At 37.2% G+C, this 17,691-nt stretch overlaps 1 protein-coding gene across 1 annotated transcript in view; it reads left to right on the forward strand.

Annotated features, from left to right (window-relative positions):
* The window catches only part of musk (muscle, skeletal, receptor tyrosine kinase), a 33,047-nt gene that overhangs the window by 11,948 nt on the left and 3,408 nt on the right, over positions 1–17,691 (forward strand). Inside the window, exons 9-16 of the mRNA XM_026174245.2 lie at positions 1,915–2,178; positions 5,286–5,479; positions 7,006–7,029; positions 7,185–7,273; positions 11,527–11,701; positions 11,914–12,100; positions 12,197–12,391; positions 14,446–14,594. Of these exons, the coding sequence (XP_026030030.1) occupies positions 1,915–2,178; positions 5,286–5,479; positions 7,006–7,029; positions 7,185–7,273; positions 11,527–11,701; positions 11,914–12,100; positions 12,197–12,391; positions 14,446–14,594 (1,277 nt within the window). The remainder of the gene's footprint in view (positions 1–1,914; positions 2,179–5,285; positions 5,480–7,005; positions 7,030–7,184; positions 7,274–11,526; positions 11,702–11,913; positions 12,101–12,196; positions 12,392–14,445; positions 14,595–17,691) is intronic.

A 17,691-nucleotide genomic window follows, 5' to 3' on the forward strand; every position in this document is an offset into this window, starting at 1 on the left:
TATTCCAGAAACACGCTTTGCCGGTCCGATCAGCTGTTCAAAACACTTCCTACGTTGGAATAGACGTCAGCGCGAACTTTTGCATTTCCGCCATTACCTGGCCGAAAACGGAAGTGACGTCATTTTCGCGGAAATGTAGTCTTTTTTGCGATCAGGGCCTCAGGGCCTATACTGCTCTTTTTAAAAGTTATCTTTGACTTTATGACTTTCTGTGTCGTTTCTGGGATGCTTAGGACTCATATTGCACTGCTGGAAATAGTTTATTTTGGTGCATATGCTGCTTTTTTGCAAATTCGCAGTATAATATTTATTTTCGTTTTTCCTGCAGTGTATAAAAATTGGTGTATTTCAAAAATAAAACTATGAAGACACTCAAAATAAATTTCCTGTGGTGGGAAACTATTTTGTGCAACTTTTTTGTATTTACAGTTTTGAAGGATAAGCCTCTTAAATTTCTCTAACTACAAATATATGTTAAAAAATCAAAAACGATTTTCTATTTTTTTGTAGTTTATTGCACTTTTTTGCAATTTATGTAATTACTATGCACTTAATGAATACATATTATTAAAATCTGGGCTATAATGGTTGTATTGATGTATAGCAACTTGAAATGCTCCCAAAAATGGCTCCACAGCATGTAAAAATATAATATAAGCTCTGGCGGACTTGGTTCTATGGTAGGTCTTAAAGGGTTAATGGCTGCATTTATCTTGATCACTTGTGACCACATCTGGACTAGATGCACAGAGATCTGGTGAGGAAGAAAGAGAAAAAAGAAAGAAAGAAAAGAGTGAATTGATAGATTTACAGGGCACCTTTGAGTTTGATAGTTTGGCTTGAACTCTGCTGAAGCACCAACCTCCCCAAGAGGGAACATCTGGAGTCTGTAAGAGAATGCAGACAGGCCGCAGTGATGCTGGAGTGAAGGTTATCAGAGTACATGCTGTCAGAAACACAGCAGTGTGGAGCAGACAGAGATAAATGTGGATCATAGCAATGCTTGAGGACTAACAGATGAGAAAGCATTAAGAAAAGGAGGCAAACAGGGTGAAAGAGGAATACAGGGACTTTGTCCCACAAACATTCATGTTTATGCAAAATAGGTATGACTGAGCTCCAGCAAGGAAGTTGAACAGACAGGATGCAATCTCACTTAAACTTTCTCCAACCTGTTTCATGATCAACATCTGGATGATGTTAAAGAAGATATTTCAAGTGAAAGATGATTTCTTTTTACTTTTTAGTGGACACTTGCTATAAGCCAAGACAGTAAAAACAGACCACTCTCTGTACTTTTAGTCTGCAACTCTTACTGGTTTTCTTTTCAATGATTTTGTTAAATTAAAATATGCAAATAACAAATACCTAAATTACACAAAGAAATATTACTAGAAAACGGTATGGAATATGGTCAAACTCCAGTTTTTGCTGCATGACTGAATCACACAAGGCATCTTTTCTATTAGAAATAACATGCCATCCCAAATACATATTAATGAATTAGGCACTAAAGTTACTTTCGCAAGTCCCTGTTCTTAGTTAGGTTTAGGCTCTTAAATCTGTTTGATGATGTGGTATTCGATGATTAGTAAAGGATCATGGTTATCGTCACTCCCCATAACGGTAGATGTTGAAAAATGGTGATTTGGGAGTGATCTCATGTGTTATAAACCTTTTCATCACATACTGCTAGGAGAGAAGGGGTATCTTAGATATGTAGGAGATTTGAAAAAAGCAAAAAAAAAAACGCCCCCAAAAAATGTACTCCCCAGGAATTAGTATGGTAGAGATGTGTTAGATAACACGCCTACAGTGGAGCTGTATAGAAATAAAAAAAAAGCATTAGAACTATTTTGTTGTGATTTTGCCTTTAATTTGCCAAATGTTTGTATGTGTGTCTCCTTTAAACAGACTTTATAAGGGGATCGCAGGCTACTGCAGTGCATATCGTGGAGATGTTTGCCGCACAATATTGCACGACGATTTGCTGGTTTTCTTTAACTCGTCCTTCTCAAACCCCGAGGACACGCAGGAGTACTTTCTTCAGAGCTGGTGGGCAGAGGTAGAAGGGCTCAGTGGGGTGTGCAGTCCTGCATTACGCTCATTGCTCTGCCACGCTTCCTTTCCTGACTGCAACCCATCAGGGCTAGGACCTGCACCAAAACCTGTCTGCAGGTAGTATTGTTCTCCGAGGTCTACCTTTCTCTTTGTTTTTGCACAGTGTAGAAATAAAACTGAATGGGTTGATATAAGTTGTGCACAACATATGGTTGTATAGAAGGCCAGGAGTGCTGAAAGAAAAACATAAATAAATATTTGATTAAATGTCTCATTAATGAATTAAAATTGGAAATACATGTATACATAAAAAAATCAAATTTAATTATGTAAATATGTCATCAATTGTTGACAACATATTTAATTATTTTATGGTTCCTGTGTTGCAGTGTATCTTATCTGTAACTGTCACTGAAGCTCAACCATAGGCCCTAATATTTGGTGGGTTACCATAGAAAATGAATCTAGACAGACTGATCCCAGATAATGGTGATAATATTAGTTAGGAAGTAGTTAGCTTGATTTGTTTTTGGAAAAAATAGAGACTATCTCTGAAAATGCTCCAATGTTTTCAACCTCCACTGACCCTCTGAGTGAGGGGTAGTAGTGATGGGATTTCCGGCTCTTTTTAGAGAACCGGCTCTTTCGGCTCGGCTCACTAAAAAGAGCCGGCTCTTTCGGCTCCGAACCGCCTCTTCAGGTTGTTTTGTTGCTTTAATTAATTTATTATTAACAATAATATAAAATTATGCACAAAAGGAATTACTAATGTAAAAAAAAAAGTGGTTTTATTTATATAAATGTATATGGTGGCCCCTAGAGACAAAGCAAGTACAAACTCCAAAAAGCACGTACAAATTCCAAAACACATTTCTAGCATTAACTGAACTTCCAAAACAAAGCTACCTAGATCACTTAAATTACACAATTGAAAGCATATGTGTATTGTTTGTGTATTTATATACAAGCACTCATATATATTCAAATAATAAAAAAAAAAAGTTCATTTACCTGTTATTACCACACACGAAATCCGGTCGTTGGTACTTGCTGGCTTGTGTAGCCACTAGGTAACAAAAGCTCAACACTGCGCCCAGCATCCTGGAGCACTTCTGTTGTCTTTTATACGTGTTTTGGAGTTTTTACGTGCTTCTGAGTTTTTACGTGTTTTGGAGTTAGTACGTGCTTTGTCTTTAGGGGCCACTGTAAATATACTTTTATTTATTCACTCCACATAAAATGTAATAAATAAATCATATAATACAAAAACCAACTAGTCACAGTTCAACTTTAAACTATTTAAATTTTCAGCTTTTTCCTTTTAAACAAATTTAAAGTGAAACAACACAAAACACTGCAAACCACAACACAATTAAATATAAATTAAAATATGAAAACAAAAAGAAGATGCACATTCTCTGTCATATGGGCCTGCATAAATAAACTTTCTGAATCCTTTATCATCTGCAACTGAAAATAGCTGTGGATGATTACTATACCTTTCTAATGTGACATTGTGGTCCCTGGCTCTCTTTCTCTCTCTGTCCCTCCCGTTCTGTTCCTGTGCTACTGAGTGTAACTACCGCCCCTCCCCCCTCTGCCTAGCACAAAGTACAAGGCTCGCGTGCAGAGTGAAGCAGAAAAAAAGTGCGAGAGAGAGGGAGAGGGTGAGAGAAAGAAAAAAAAACCCACGGCTTGCTATAAGGAGCCGGATCGTGTGGTTCACGTCAAAGACCCAGCTCTAAGAGCCATTTCGTTCGCGACCGACACGTCACTAACGGGTAGCATAATTCACTTCTAAAGTCTAACAATGCTTGTCTTGTTTTTGGTTTAAATTGGTGTTTTATTTATTTTAAAGCAAATTGGTTAGGCTAACATTAAAATTAAGCTTCATAACTTTATAGTTTTAGTGAACTTTAAATCAAATCAAATCACTTTTATTGTCACATCACATGTGCAGGTACATTGGTACAGCACATGTGAGTGAAATTCTTGTGTGCGAGCTTCACAAGCAACAGAGTTGTGCAAAATACAATAATGTAAACAAGCAAAATACAAGAATTGGCTACATCTGAAACTAATAAATATATGTACAATATATAATAGTATATGCATTTCTGGATGTGTATACTAAATATTTTTCTACACGTGTGTGTGTGTGTGTGTGTGTGTGTACACATATTTTACAAATTAAATAGAGTAAACAATAAATAAAATATATAAAAATATACAGAGTTGAGACATGTGCAAAACAGTGGCATTACTGTACAGTATGGAGTGCATAATGTTAAAGTTCCAGTAGTGAAGGTGAGGTGTCTATGACGTGTTCAGCAGTCTGATGGCCTGGTGGAAGAAGCTGTCTCTCAGTCTGCTGGTACGGGACCGGATGCTGCAGAACCTCCTTCCTGATGGAAGTAGTCTGAACAGTTTATGGCTGGGGTGACTGGAGTCCTTGATGATCCTCCCCGCTTTCCTCAGGCACCGCTTCCTGTAGATGTCTTGGAGGGAGGGAAGCTCACCTCCAATTATCCGTTCAGAGCACCGCACTACTTGCTGGAGAGCTTTGCAGTTGTAGGCGGTTGTAGTTGTAATGTCTCATTTTCAGTATATTTTGAATACTCATTATCTCATTATCTCATCTTTATTTCAAGATGTTCAGATGAGTTGGAACAACTTATTTTTAATTTAAAATAAAAATTTTAATATGAGGACACAAGCATTTTCACCAGGATCTGGACTAGCATAACGGTGACTGATCTCAAGCGAGCTCCAGAAATGATAAATTTTTCTATATTTAATATTTAATCAACTAAATTCCGAACATGAGCTGTCTGTTTTGAAAGTTTTGAAAAAGCCTGCTAGAGTAAAAATAAATAAATTAATAAACTAACATTAACAAGTGATATACATCTTTTTTTCAGTAAGAGTTATACATACATGCATGATGGTTTTAAGAAAGAGCTGCTTAACAGTCTGTTGATTAAACAGTAATATTTAATTTAATTTAATATACTGCTGTACAGTTCTCAATCACTTTTAAAAAAATCAGTTTACTTATTTCAAATTCTCATTACTTAATGATGCATAATTAATTAGTATTATTAGTATAAGTATTTATTTATTTCAGTTTGGCACTTTTGGCCCTCCACAGATTTGGACCCATTCAGATTTATTAAACAAAAGAAAGAATCACTGAATCTGATACACCTTTTCTTCATAAACAGAGAACACTGCCTGGCAGTGAAGGAGCTGTACTGCCATAAGGCGTGGCTGATATTAGAAGGCAGCAGTTCAGTCCAGTCTGGACTCTTCAGCTCTCTCACCGGGTCCCAGGCTCCCGTTTCACTGCTGCCAAAATGTCAGACCTTACCAAGTCTTTACACAGACCCTGATGGTTGTACATATGTTCCTTTTGCAGGTAAGACAACCTGAAGTGAAGTTTAATTAGTTTGTTGAACCACTTTAGTTGTAAAAATTGTTAGTTTGGTAGTTGTAAAATAAGTTGGGCAAAGACTAACGTATTTAAGAGCAAACTGACCTTGTGTTCTCTTGCACAAGTCTGTTAAATTAAAGATTTTTTTGTTTTTGTTTTTTAAAAAGAACATTGACTTCTGCTTTCATTAAACTAAAAAAAAAAAAAGTAGCTATGAAAAGTAAGTGAAGCATTATGTAAAAGAAAGTTGGCTGGGTACAGCTGTGTGTGCTAAGGGCCAAATAAAGCATGGTCTGCTACACTGCAGGTCATTGATACTGATGAGGTCATTAAGAGGGTTTGTCTGAATTGAGCCAAAATATATAGCTGCAGGTGTGTGTATCTCTGTGTTTGTGTGTTTCAGTGAATCAGTACTGATCTTCTGGTTCAAATGACTTCATAGTAGGGCTGCCACAATTAGTCGACTAGTCACGATTACATCGACTATCAAAATCGTCGACGACTGATTTAATAGTCGACGCGTCGTTTGAAGCTTTGTAAGATCCCAAAAGACGCAGGAATAAGTAGTAGGATTTAAGAGTGTAATAACGGACTGAAACAGAAAATGGCAGCACTGCATGTACAAGGATGCCAGCTGCCGTTAAACCCCGAAGAAGAAGAAGTAGCTGTGTCCCAGAATTCATAGCGCAGCCCAGCTCAGTTTCCAACAATGGCGACAGCTAGTTAGGTTTAATATTACTCTTATTATTCTTTCTGGGTCACAAAATAAACGTTTAACATATTTCCAGACGAGAATGTAGTTGTGTAAACTTCAAATATCTGCTTGGTTTATCAAGAAACCACATATTTTCAAAAGCACTCTGACGTTTTTGGAGACGTCTGTTACCCACTAGCTCGATAGCTAGCCGGGGGTCAAGGCTCACTAGAGCTGGTGAGAACACCGGACTCCCGGCAAAACGTTTTCAAACCCACCGCCGTCTTTCGCTACTCAGGTTAAATATATATAAGTCACTTAGATAACTTAAACATGTTATTGTTTGGCTTTTTTTAGTATTTTATTTGTTCCTGAGTAAATCGGTTTGGCTGAGATTAAAGTTATCGTTTTTACACAGCTGAGCAGACAACTGATTATCAGAAGTGTGAGATGCTTGAGAATATACTCCGGTGTCCTGTTATATTTTAGATAGCAAGGAGTTTATTAAACTTCACCGAAACAATCTGCAAATTTCATTAAAATTTAATAAACTATCATCTTGTCTTTATTTTTAGTTAGCACATACCTTAAACACTTAAAGCTGTAAGCTAATGATAGTTATATAAGAGCAGATGCTGCTGGTGCAATAAGCTGTACGTTTTACGTCCAACGGATGCATGATCTGATTAGTTGACTAATCGCAAAAATAATCGGTGACAACTTGACTATCAAAATGATCGTTTGTGGCAGCCCTACTTCATAGTTCCTCTTCTTCTCAATATTTAGATTAATTTTTCTTAATCTTTTCTACATTCAGACATCAAGAAAGATCTAATTACAAGTAAGTACAAAATTTTTTCAGTACATCACAATGAATTTGTTTCTAGCTGCCATAATTAGTCCAATGCAAAAATGAATTACTCTATTATTTTAAAAAGTAATTGCTACAGTTAACATTGTTATCTTACGGTAAACTGTTCTGTTTGACATCAACAGGAACATGTTACAATGACCGAGGTTATTTCTACCAGGGTAGTGTGAATGTAACCAGGTCTGGGACACCATGTCAACCATGGAACCAACAGGTATTGTTGTCTTTGGGTACATTTGCGTAAACGTTCCTAGAGCTACAAAACTACTTAGATATTTTATAACTAAAGTATAAAACCAGCAAAAGTATGAAATAACCACATGTAATCAAAAAACAGGACACACTTGAGTGTTTTCAGCTGATTTTAACCAAGAAAAGATGCTTCACTGATATTTTGAGTGTGTGTGTGTTTTAGGTTTTATGTATGTTCAGTTTTATATTAAAACATTCCTTTCCCTTACTCAGAAGCAGAAAAGCATACAAAAATGCTTATATGTGCAAACAACAGCAAATACAGCATCACACAAATGTGTTAATCACACACACACACACACACCCACACACGCACGCACTCTTCCTGTAGCCCAAAAGCCCCTTTATGTTTTTATGGCTTTGCTCAGTGAGAGGGTCTGTTTGGGTGAACTGTTACTACTCTCCCGTGCAGTGTGTGTGTGTGTGTGTGTGTGTGTGTGTGTGTGTGTGTGTGTGTGTGTGTGTGTGCCAGGTCAGCAGAGAGGGAGGGACTCATTATGTCACATCCTGCCTCTGGAAGCAATTAGCTCTCACACGCATATGTTCCACATGCTCCGTCACTAAAACACACGCACACACACACCCACTCCCACTTCAGCATATTGGATTTGCTCACGCACATATACTCTACTATCTGCTAACTGCGAAAAAGCTTGCTTTCTAATGCAGTTCTCAAATGTTAGTACTTACACTTATGTTTACTACTGAACTGTTGTTGTTTTATTCTTCGTAAACACCCCAAACTATGTGTGCATAAGACCACATGAAGAAAACATATGAATACCACATTTAACCGTGTCTGATGTAAACAAGTAAACATAAACACATAGGTTCGGTTTTGTATTCTACAAGAATTATATTCAGTTCAACCATCTTCACTCTTAAAACCAGTGACATGTTTACTGTTCTCAATACTGGATGACATTGGCCAGAGATGCTTGTGTGTCTGTGTGCATGGATTGGTTTGTGCAGAAATATAGTCACTGTATATTACATGTATTTATGGGAAAGTCAAGACTAGTACCACTATACCACTAAATGTGCAGTTATTTTAGCTTCAGAATGTTAACACCCTTTCTCTGCAAAATTGAAATGTATTTTAATTAAAGGCAGGCACTGGAAAAATTACCAAAAAAAGAAAAAAAATCCTTCTCCAGAATCCTATTGTGGTAAAGGGCTCATTTCATAAAACATTCAACAAACAAGTGTCAACTTGTAATATGAGCTCATCTTCTTTCGTGGTAAATTTCAATGTATGTCAAAAACAGAATCACGCCTGAGCTTGGTGAGAGTTATGTAGGAATAATAAGATTACCTGCACTGTATGAAGGGTGATCATTTGTGGGGGGAAAATGCAGACAATCCCGTGGAATTGAATGTTGAATACTGAAAGTAAAAAGGTGGCATTGACTGTTTTATTTTTTTTTATTTGAACTGTAAGACTTTACAAATACCCTTTAGTTTGCATCCTATCTGCTAATTTGAATTAAAATTAGCTCACTTTGCACTGTTATAGCATAGTGACAATAACAATGCACACCGTCCTTTCAATTAGAATGTTCTAATCATCTAAGCTCTATGCATGGCACTATGATAAGAACAATAGTCTATTCCACATATATGCTTATCCAGCCTTATTTTTCCTTTTCTAAGATAGTCTTGTTTAAATTCTAGATTCATTCCAGAAGATTTTTTAAAGTCTTATCTCTAAGACATTAGGGAAAATGTTAGCTCCTTTACATAGCCATTTACAACAGATTGGACTAGTGTAATTTTTTGTTTAGACATGATATTGTACAAATGAAGAAGCCTGGATTTTCCGAGTGTGTTTTTTAATACCATAATCTTGAATTGTGACCACAGACTCATCAAATTACTCATACATTTGAGAGGCAGGTCTGAATTGACATCATAAACTTCGTAAGTGTTACCGGAAAACAGAGGGCTTGGTAAGTGGTAAGTGCAGAAGCACTAAAGGGAGCAGGGCTTAGCAAACCAGTGCTGTGTGTTGTCTGCACTAGGACAATAGGATTGAAGCTATAAAGAAGACAGAGTGACATCAGGAAGTTAGGCTTTAGTCCATGCTGCTTCCAGGAAAAGACTGTTACTTTCTGATATAATGTCCTGGCTGAACATAAGTCAGAAGGTGAGCTGTTAAACATGATGGAATCATTTTGATGATTAAGCTGAAGTTCCTGGCCAGCACCAAAGCTTTCATTTCCTCCTTGTAAGCAGCATATACCACCATTATTGGGGTAATGTCTCTTGTAACAATTCTCCCAAGGCAATGTTAATGTGATTGCACAATTTTGAACTCAACAACCATTTTTTTTCAGTAGATGTTTTCAGATAGACCTTGGTGCTTGGGGATGTGTACTTTACAAGTTCATAAATTTACTTGCATCTCATTGTCATTTTATTATAGAAAATCAGACAAGATTTGTGTTAAATATAAACATCAGAGTGAAATCAGAGGGTGTTAAACTAAGAGTCACACCCAAAGTGTGATACATTATAGGGCAAAGTAGCTGTCCCATAACAAAATGACAGCCACACTGAAGTACAAGACGCAGAGTAAGGAGTTAATAAAAAAAATATAGTCTGGTTTACAACAGTATGTATGGTCTGACACATCCTTTGTTTAAAGATTGGAAAGTAAGAATGGTAGGCAACTGACCAAACCACTGAGGTACATATGCCAAAGTCCATCCTTCAAAATAAAATAAAAAATTAAAAAAATGTTGTGAATTATTTTTTTAATCAGTAGCTTTCATTGCCCCCAAAATTGGGGCTTTAGCCTTTAGCCCCACCCCTTTGCTTTGTCTTCTATCTTCCACACATCAGAGAGCATATGCTTTACATAAATATTTTCATAATACAAATGATCCCTAATCAGCTCTTTGAGTTTTATAGGAAATGAGCAGAACACTGTAATGCTCCACAACATATGCTATTCTGCTTAGAATGACTTCTGTCTCATAAAAATCACATTTCCGTTCAGCACAAACATGTAAACTGTAAATGTACATGATACATGAATGGAGTAACTTTGGTGCCATTTTGTGCTGAGTCATAGAAATACTGCAGACGATGATTCACAACTTTATTGCAGGGGAAAACATTGCTAACGAACTAAACATACTATACAACACTGTCATTCTCATGGTATATATATGACTCGGCGTAAGAATCATCCATAAAATAATAACACAGTGGCCACTAATTAAACATTAAAAAGGGTCGAGTTCTCTGCAGGAAATGCAACTTGATCCACTGCTGGGGATTACTTACCAGCAGAGATCATTTGTTTATGCTCCAAAACCCCCTTTTCTGCTAGAAATCCTCTCTCTCTATGGATCTAGAGTGTTGCAGAATAGTGTTGCAAAATGCCTGCAGGAAGAAGATTGGGGAGGATGGTTGGTTGTATGAAGTGTTACACTTTGACAATGGAGGCTTGCATCCCATTTCCTGCCAAATGTCAGTGTATTATCTTGAAAGGCGATGACAAATGGCCTAACTTGTCATTCTAGTGCGAAGACCTGTTGTTTTAAGCATTCCTGGCACCAGTTAGGAATCAACCCCATGCTGTTGACTTCACACGTTCAGCTACAGCAACATGTGTTGAACCCAACATTTTCAGTTCATGTCTTCATGTCTCTTGGGATGGAGTTGGCCATTGCTCTTTTTATGATTAAAGCTCATGACATACAAGCCCACCAGATGTTCCATATTTAAGTTGGCAGTCTAGATTCCAGGAACAGTCATGCAACCCCTAATGTCCCTCACAATAGCCCATGGTTATGGAGCTGTAACCTTACTACACAGAACAGAACCTGGAAGAAATATTTGGAAGGTCATCTTAGCTTCACTTTTGATTTGAGACTCACCAGTTTTAAAAACTATCCATCCAAATCAATTCTTTCTTTCACAGAAAACTCACTAGAACTGATCCCTCAGCAAAGGTAGATTTCCTCTTTACCCCCTCGGAATACAGGGTCAGCAACAGAACAGAAAAGAGATCATGCATTACACAGACTCCAGCCCTGTACTCACAGGTTGCAAACCACGTTTATTCACCAATTAATATACTTAACCGTCCTTGTTGCAGTATGTATGTTGGTGATTTTTCTTTTTCTATTTTATTCCTCTTAGTGGGAAAGGCCTGAGAAAGTGTTTCTCTTTTTTTGATCCTTACTACTGTGCTTTATCCTGCAGGTTCCCCACCAGCACCATTTATCAGTGGATGTCATTCCAGAGTTGAAGAATTCAGGCAATCACTGCAGGAACCCAGGAGGAATCAGTGACAAGCCCTGGTGTTATACCTTAAATCCGAACATACGCTGGGAGTACTGTGCTGTTCCACAGTGTGGGGAAACAAGCATAGCATCAGGTACTGCCCTCTGCATTCAGAACTTTTTTCCCCACTTCACCTGTTTACAGTTCCTGTTTTCTTTACACTTGAAACCAACACTTCACCTACAGTAGACTAAAAGCTACCCAGTAGCCAAAACTTTGACTGCACAATCTGGATTTTAGACAACAGAGTTCTAGATTTGTCATTTTTCCAAGTTTAGTGACTTTTCCTATATCTGTGCTTTTAAGTAGTGAAGCCAGAGTCTAGAGACCCTCTCCAGACCCCTCGTTTCCCTCCCGTGACCACAACGTCATCTCCAGCTTACTCAATGTCTGTCATCGTCGTTATCCTGACTGCTCTTGCAACTGCAGTATTTCTTGCCATTATCATTCTTGGCTGCCGCAGATGGAAGAAGCAACTGAGGAATCGGAAGAGGTAAAAGAAAGATGATAAAGATGGAATATGTTTCTTTATCTAGTGTCTGTTTTTATCCTTGTAATGCTCACGCTTATATTTATTTATTTTTATTAGAAGAGTAATAGAGACCCCGATGTTGAACGCCCTTCCATCAGAGCTATTGCTCGATCGACTCCACCCTAACCCCATGTACCAGCGCGTTCCTCTGCTGCTGAACTCAAAACTGTTGGCCCTTGAGTATCCCCGAAATAATATTCAATACGTCCGAGATATCGGGGAAGGAGCCTTTGGACGAGTTTTCCAAGCCAGGTGAGAAAGAAGAGAGAACTGGGGAAATACAGCATGGACAAAAGAAGAGATGAACAAATATGATAAAAAGAGAGATTAAGGGGAAGCAAGAGTATTTCTCATCAAATGGTTAGAGATCTAAAAGGATGTTTTCTTCCAGCGCAGCACTGCTTTTGCACACTAATATTTAATATTGCCATGTCATAATCATAATCGCATCCAGGGACTAAGCTGATGATGCTGATATGTCTAAGGCAGAGGGAAAGGGCAAGGGAATGAGACAGGATTGAGAAGGATGACATGGCTAAACAAGGTCACTGGTCATTTTGAGAACTGCTGCGTCATTCACAAAGTCACAAGGCAAGCTGTTACAGGTGTCACTTTCACTGCACCCTGAGCCTGTTTACAGCATGACATGAATGTTGCAAACCTATCTCTTTAATCACACTCAATACCAGAGCTGGGTCATATTTCTAAAAAGTCATAAATCGGTCATGAGCATGAATCTAATTTTTTTAGGCTTGATAGATAGCAGTCGTCAGAAGTTTGTAGCGCTCGTTATCAGTCAGAATGTTGTAATATTGGTGTAATCTGCTTAAATTCAGATGACATACAGTGGCATGACTCCATGAAGCAAACATATAGCAGAGCCACTGAACCTATCAAGCCTCTTTGACAGTTTTTTGTAGTTTACTAAAATAACCCAAATCCAATTATTTTTTGGTTGTATTTTACAAGGTTTACTGAATACAGGATTTCACAATCACAGCTATCTATAATTGTTTGCTGTCACAGCCAAGAATTCAGGACAGCAGAAGTAAATCAGTTTAGATCTTCTCGATATAGGTTTTTCAACTTTGTTAGACTCCCTGTTATTCATGCAACACAGCCTTGTCACCCATATGACGTCCATGACTGTGCTACAAAATAAAGAATGTAAAGCCCAATGCTCAACTGCCTGTTTTGAAAACTAAAAAAAGTATTTGATTAATACAAGAAAAAAGGAATCTCAATTTAAATAGAATTTCTTATTGTGTTGTAAGTAACATGATTATAACAAGTCAACTCAAAGCAACACACGATAGACAACATTTAAGAAGCCACATAAATATAATGCAATAGATAAACGGAGGCAACAAATCACATCATATGATAGCTTGATCACAGAGCAGTACAATAATAGCATGCAGCATTATGACAGTAGCACCTGAGTGCATAGTCAGTCAAATCTGAGAGATGTCCTTAAGGCTAGATGATAATCCCTCGTTGAAAACTAGAAAGATGCAGTATATAGACACCTCTGGGACCATAATGCGCACACTGACTTACATGAACACAAATACATACTCTAACGCACACACTTGTATGATTATACAACTATGATATGAAACCTCCAAAACAGAAGTTTCACAGGAATAAACTCATATGCACATGAAGTACACAGTATGTATGTGCATTCTTTAGTACAATGTAATGTATGCATCTCAATCTAAATCAAAAGCAAACACAAGCTGTTTCCTGTGTGCACATTCACTTAGTAAATACATGACTATAGAGTGCACTTAATCATTTGTGACACACACACACACACACACACACACACACACACACACACACACACACACACACACACAGAGCCACGTGAAAGATAGTTACTTAAGTAGACCTGAGGAAAAAAATAACTTCTTCTCTGACATCAGCGCTTCAGTCTGTTTTTTGTGTGACTCTACAGTATGTGTGTGATATCATTGTTTTTATCAAGATTATTGTCCCAGCTATATCTACTTTAGGAAACATCATTTTGCGCCTGAGCCAACAGAGGAAGTATTTCTCTGTAGACCTATTAGCATAAATATGTGTTCATATATGTGTTTCATTCATATTTCTAACGCTTAAATAGCTGTGTTGTTTACTTAGACACTTTTGGGTAAAGCTAAAATACACATTTGAAACATATGGTAACAAAAGTCTGGTTTATGCATTAGTGACAAAAACATTAACAATACAATAGAAATACTGATAATATAATATTTTCGTGCTCAGTTCATGAATATCTTTGTTTGTGTCTGTTTCAGAGCTCCAGGCCTGCTACCCATGGAGTCTTTCACAATGGTTGCTGTGAAGATGTTGAAGGAGGAAGCTTCAGCTGACATGCAGAATGACTTCCAGAGAGAGGCAGCACTCATGGCCGCATTTGACCATCCAAACATAGTTCGACTCTTAGGTTAGTGTGTGCTTGTGTGCAAACGAGAGAGAAAAAGTGTGCAACGAAAAATCTGATTTCCAAAGAGACAACGGTCACAGATGGAGCTTACATTGAATAATTGCCGAATCCCTGAGTTTACTTCAGGGAGAAGTAAAGTAAAGTGGAAAAACAGAAACATGGAAATGGAGGAAGAAGAAAAAAACTCAAACAAGATTGAAAAGACAGAATTGGACATGTAAAAACTGATAGAAATCGACATTTATTATTTGGTTTCAGAGTTTTATGGCCTGAAAGTGCATTTAGGTATCTAAAATAAATCAGTTATTTAAAAGAAGCCGGACCAAACAAAGAGCTTTTGAAAAGAATGCTTTTCAACTCATAGAAGAGTCTTTTGGGTCATTTAAAATAATATTTCTATTCAGTTGTTAGTTTTCACCTGCTTATGTTAAGCAACAATTTAACAATAAACTTTCAAAAAACTGTAGAGCTTTCATTAAAAAGAACTAAATAATAAAATTAAAAAGAAAAGATTGCCTCTTAGTATTTCCCTGAGTCTGATTTTCCAAACAGCAATTTTTCGGAAAGAATTCACTCTCTTCAGATGCTTTTTTTTGTTTGTTTCCCGCTGTGGACCTATCAAAGTCCGAGAATAATCCACATAGTGCTGTTTGCCAGTAAACAAGTGCTGACTGACAACTAATGTGCCTTTGTTGGCCAATATAAAACAAATGTGCTCTATTAAAATTCCGTATCTTCACTAATGCAGCTTATCTAATCTAATACAAACAGCTCACATCCAAATATATTTCCAGGAAGACATTTGGAGATACAGCATAGTTGGTGCAGTCAGCGAGTAAACAGAGCTGTTGATCACTGGCTGTGCTCAAAGAAGTTTTCTTTTGCAGCTCCAGTCGTTGTGCAATATATTTCTTCAAAATTAGCATTCAGTCACTCCCTCACTCACTATTTTTTGTTATTTTCTGAGTGGCATTTTAGATGACTCATCTGGAGAGTGATACACTAAGAGCAAAGACTCTGGTGTGCATGAAACTGGAGTTGATTAGATTATTTCCTTAACCTTTAATTATCCTCTAGACTAATAATACAGGCGTAAATCATGTGCAGGAATATATGCATCATCCAAAACACGAATGCGTCAGAATTAGATATACCATAAGTCTACATGTGTCTTGTGCCGTGTGTGGCCTCTGTCTTCTATATATTTAGCAATGAGTGAAACATTTTAATCCAGCTACCGTCCTTTTGCAAAGGTCACTGGCACTAAATTACAACTTGTTTCCCCCACCCTGTACACAGAAGCATATACACCCAGCCACCTTCACACACAAACACACACACACGATAATTGTTCTCTGGTGAGCTGTTCTATCTAGTGACCCACAGGATATGAATTAAGTGAACATGACCTCCAACCTCCTCCTCGCCCCTAAAGTTCATTGGAAGTATGTTGCAATCGCAAAAAAAGTGAACTACAACTAAATACAAATACTTTAGCTTCTGGCTTCAGTTGTTCAGAAAGTTTAATATAGATCAGAATAATTTGGATTTGGATTAAGAAATCTCACATTTCACGATCCAGGATCAGGTATTCAGTCCCACTTTTCTGCCTGTACAATTATCTTAACAAATGAGTGAATACTTTAATTTTTTTTTATTTGTATAAATAAAAAAAGTTCATCACTCAATTAAAGAAAAAAGATTCAGATTTCTTCATTTAACAATTTTTTTCTTTATCTTTACCAGATGAAAATGTCTTCAGTGCACTTTCATCTGCTAAGGAAGAGAAACTGTGCTTGGGATTGTCTCAGTTCATGGTATCATTATAATTAGAACGATGTGATTAATGGATGTTTCATAAATGATGCTACATAAAATAAAACTGGATCCAAGTTTTCTCAATCCTAAATTCCTGAAATAACTGTGTGCTCAAAATAACAGAGAAATAATAATAGTAATGATAAAAGAGTGGATTACATAAGGTTGTCTCATTCCACAATTTTGAAAATTTTGAATCTATTTCAACATTTTTGATCCAATCAGATTTTAAAAAAGATTACATCTGACCAACTGTGCGCTGAAGTACAGTGTTCCAACTCTGTGTTCCACCACTGAGCTGCACCTATATGAGCACTCCCTTACTTGCAGTGGACATCCCTGGAGGGCAGTGCCAAATGCAGTCCAAGGGCTGCCTGTGCAGTGATTTTCCGTCTAGCTAAATAAGGCCCTTCATTGATTTCCCCAGAATTCAGCATGACACATTTCATAATTTGTGTGGCTTTGGAACCTCAACAAGGAGGGGAAATAAATGTTACTGGGTTTGAACAATGTTTAAACTGATTTAAAATGACCAATGGGCCATTGAGCTTCCAGTTTCTTTCATTGAAAAACAGAAGCAATAGTAAATGCAGTCAATCAAAATTATAACTGCGGCCAATAATAAGTTGGTACATTTCAATGCACTAACTGCATAAATTACACTATTCATGCACTAAAGTGAGAAGAAAAGAAGAGTGAACTGAAGGCACTGTTTGAAAGTGGTGTATTTCTGTTCATCTAGCAATATATTTTTTAACTTGTGCTCAAAAGAACTGAAACTTTTTTGTGAACCATACGGATGGCAGACCGGAGGGCTAGTCTTGGCAGTGTGTGCTCACAAGCTGCAACAAGTACTCACAGGAATGGAAGAACAAACAAGCAGACAGACACTCTTTTATAGAGTTGTAGTAAATAAGGAGGAAATAAAGTAGGATGAATTTTGTCACTTTTGTCAAGATCCTGTTTCACCAAAGACCTCATTCATATGCTTGATTTTTGTTTTGTTTTTTAAAGTTGACATCTCACTCCTGCAGTTTAAGTTTTTATCCAATAAGTATGGAAGTTCTGTCAAATAAAGGTTGCATTCCCACTATATTCAGTATAAATTGGCATTTAACAAATAAATCCATGTCGTTTTAAAGATACTGTAGCACTGTTTGTGCTGTCCTCATCAAACATCCAAAGCCCGTGGAAGCCCTTACTGTTAAAAATGTAAACACAACATTTCAAATAACTTGTATTAATCACAAGTGATATTTATAACATGAGCAGCCTCAGT

Source organism: Astatotilapia calliptera, chromosome 7 (assembly GCF_964374335.1).
Source record: "Astatotilapia calliptera chromosome 7, fAstCal68.1, whole genome shotgun sequence".
NCBI classification, from domain to species: domain Eukaryota; kingdom Metazoa; phylum Chordata; class Actinopteri; order Cichliformes; family Cichlidae; genus Astatotilapia; species Astatotilapia calliptera.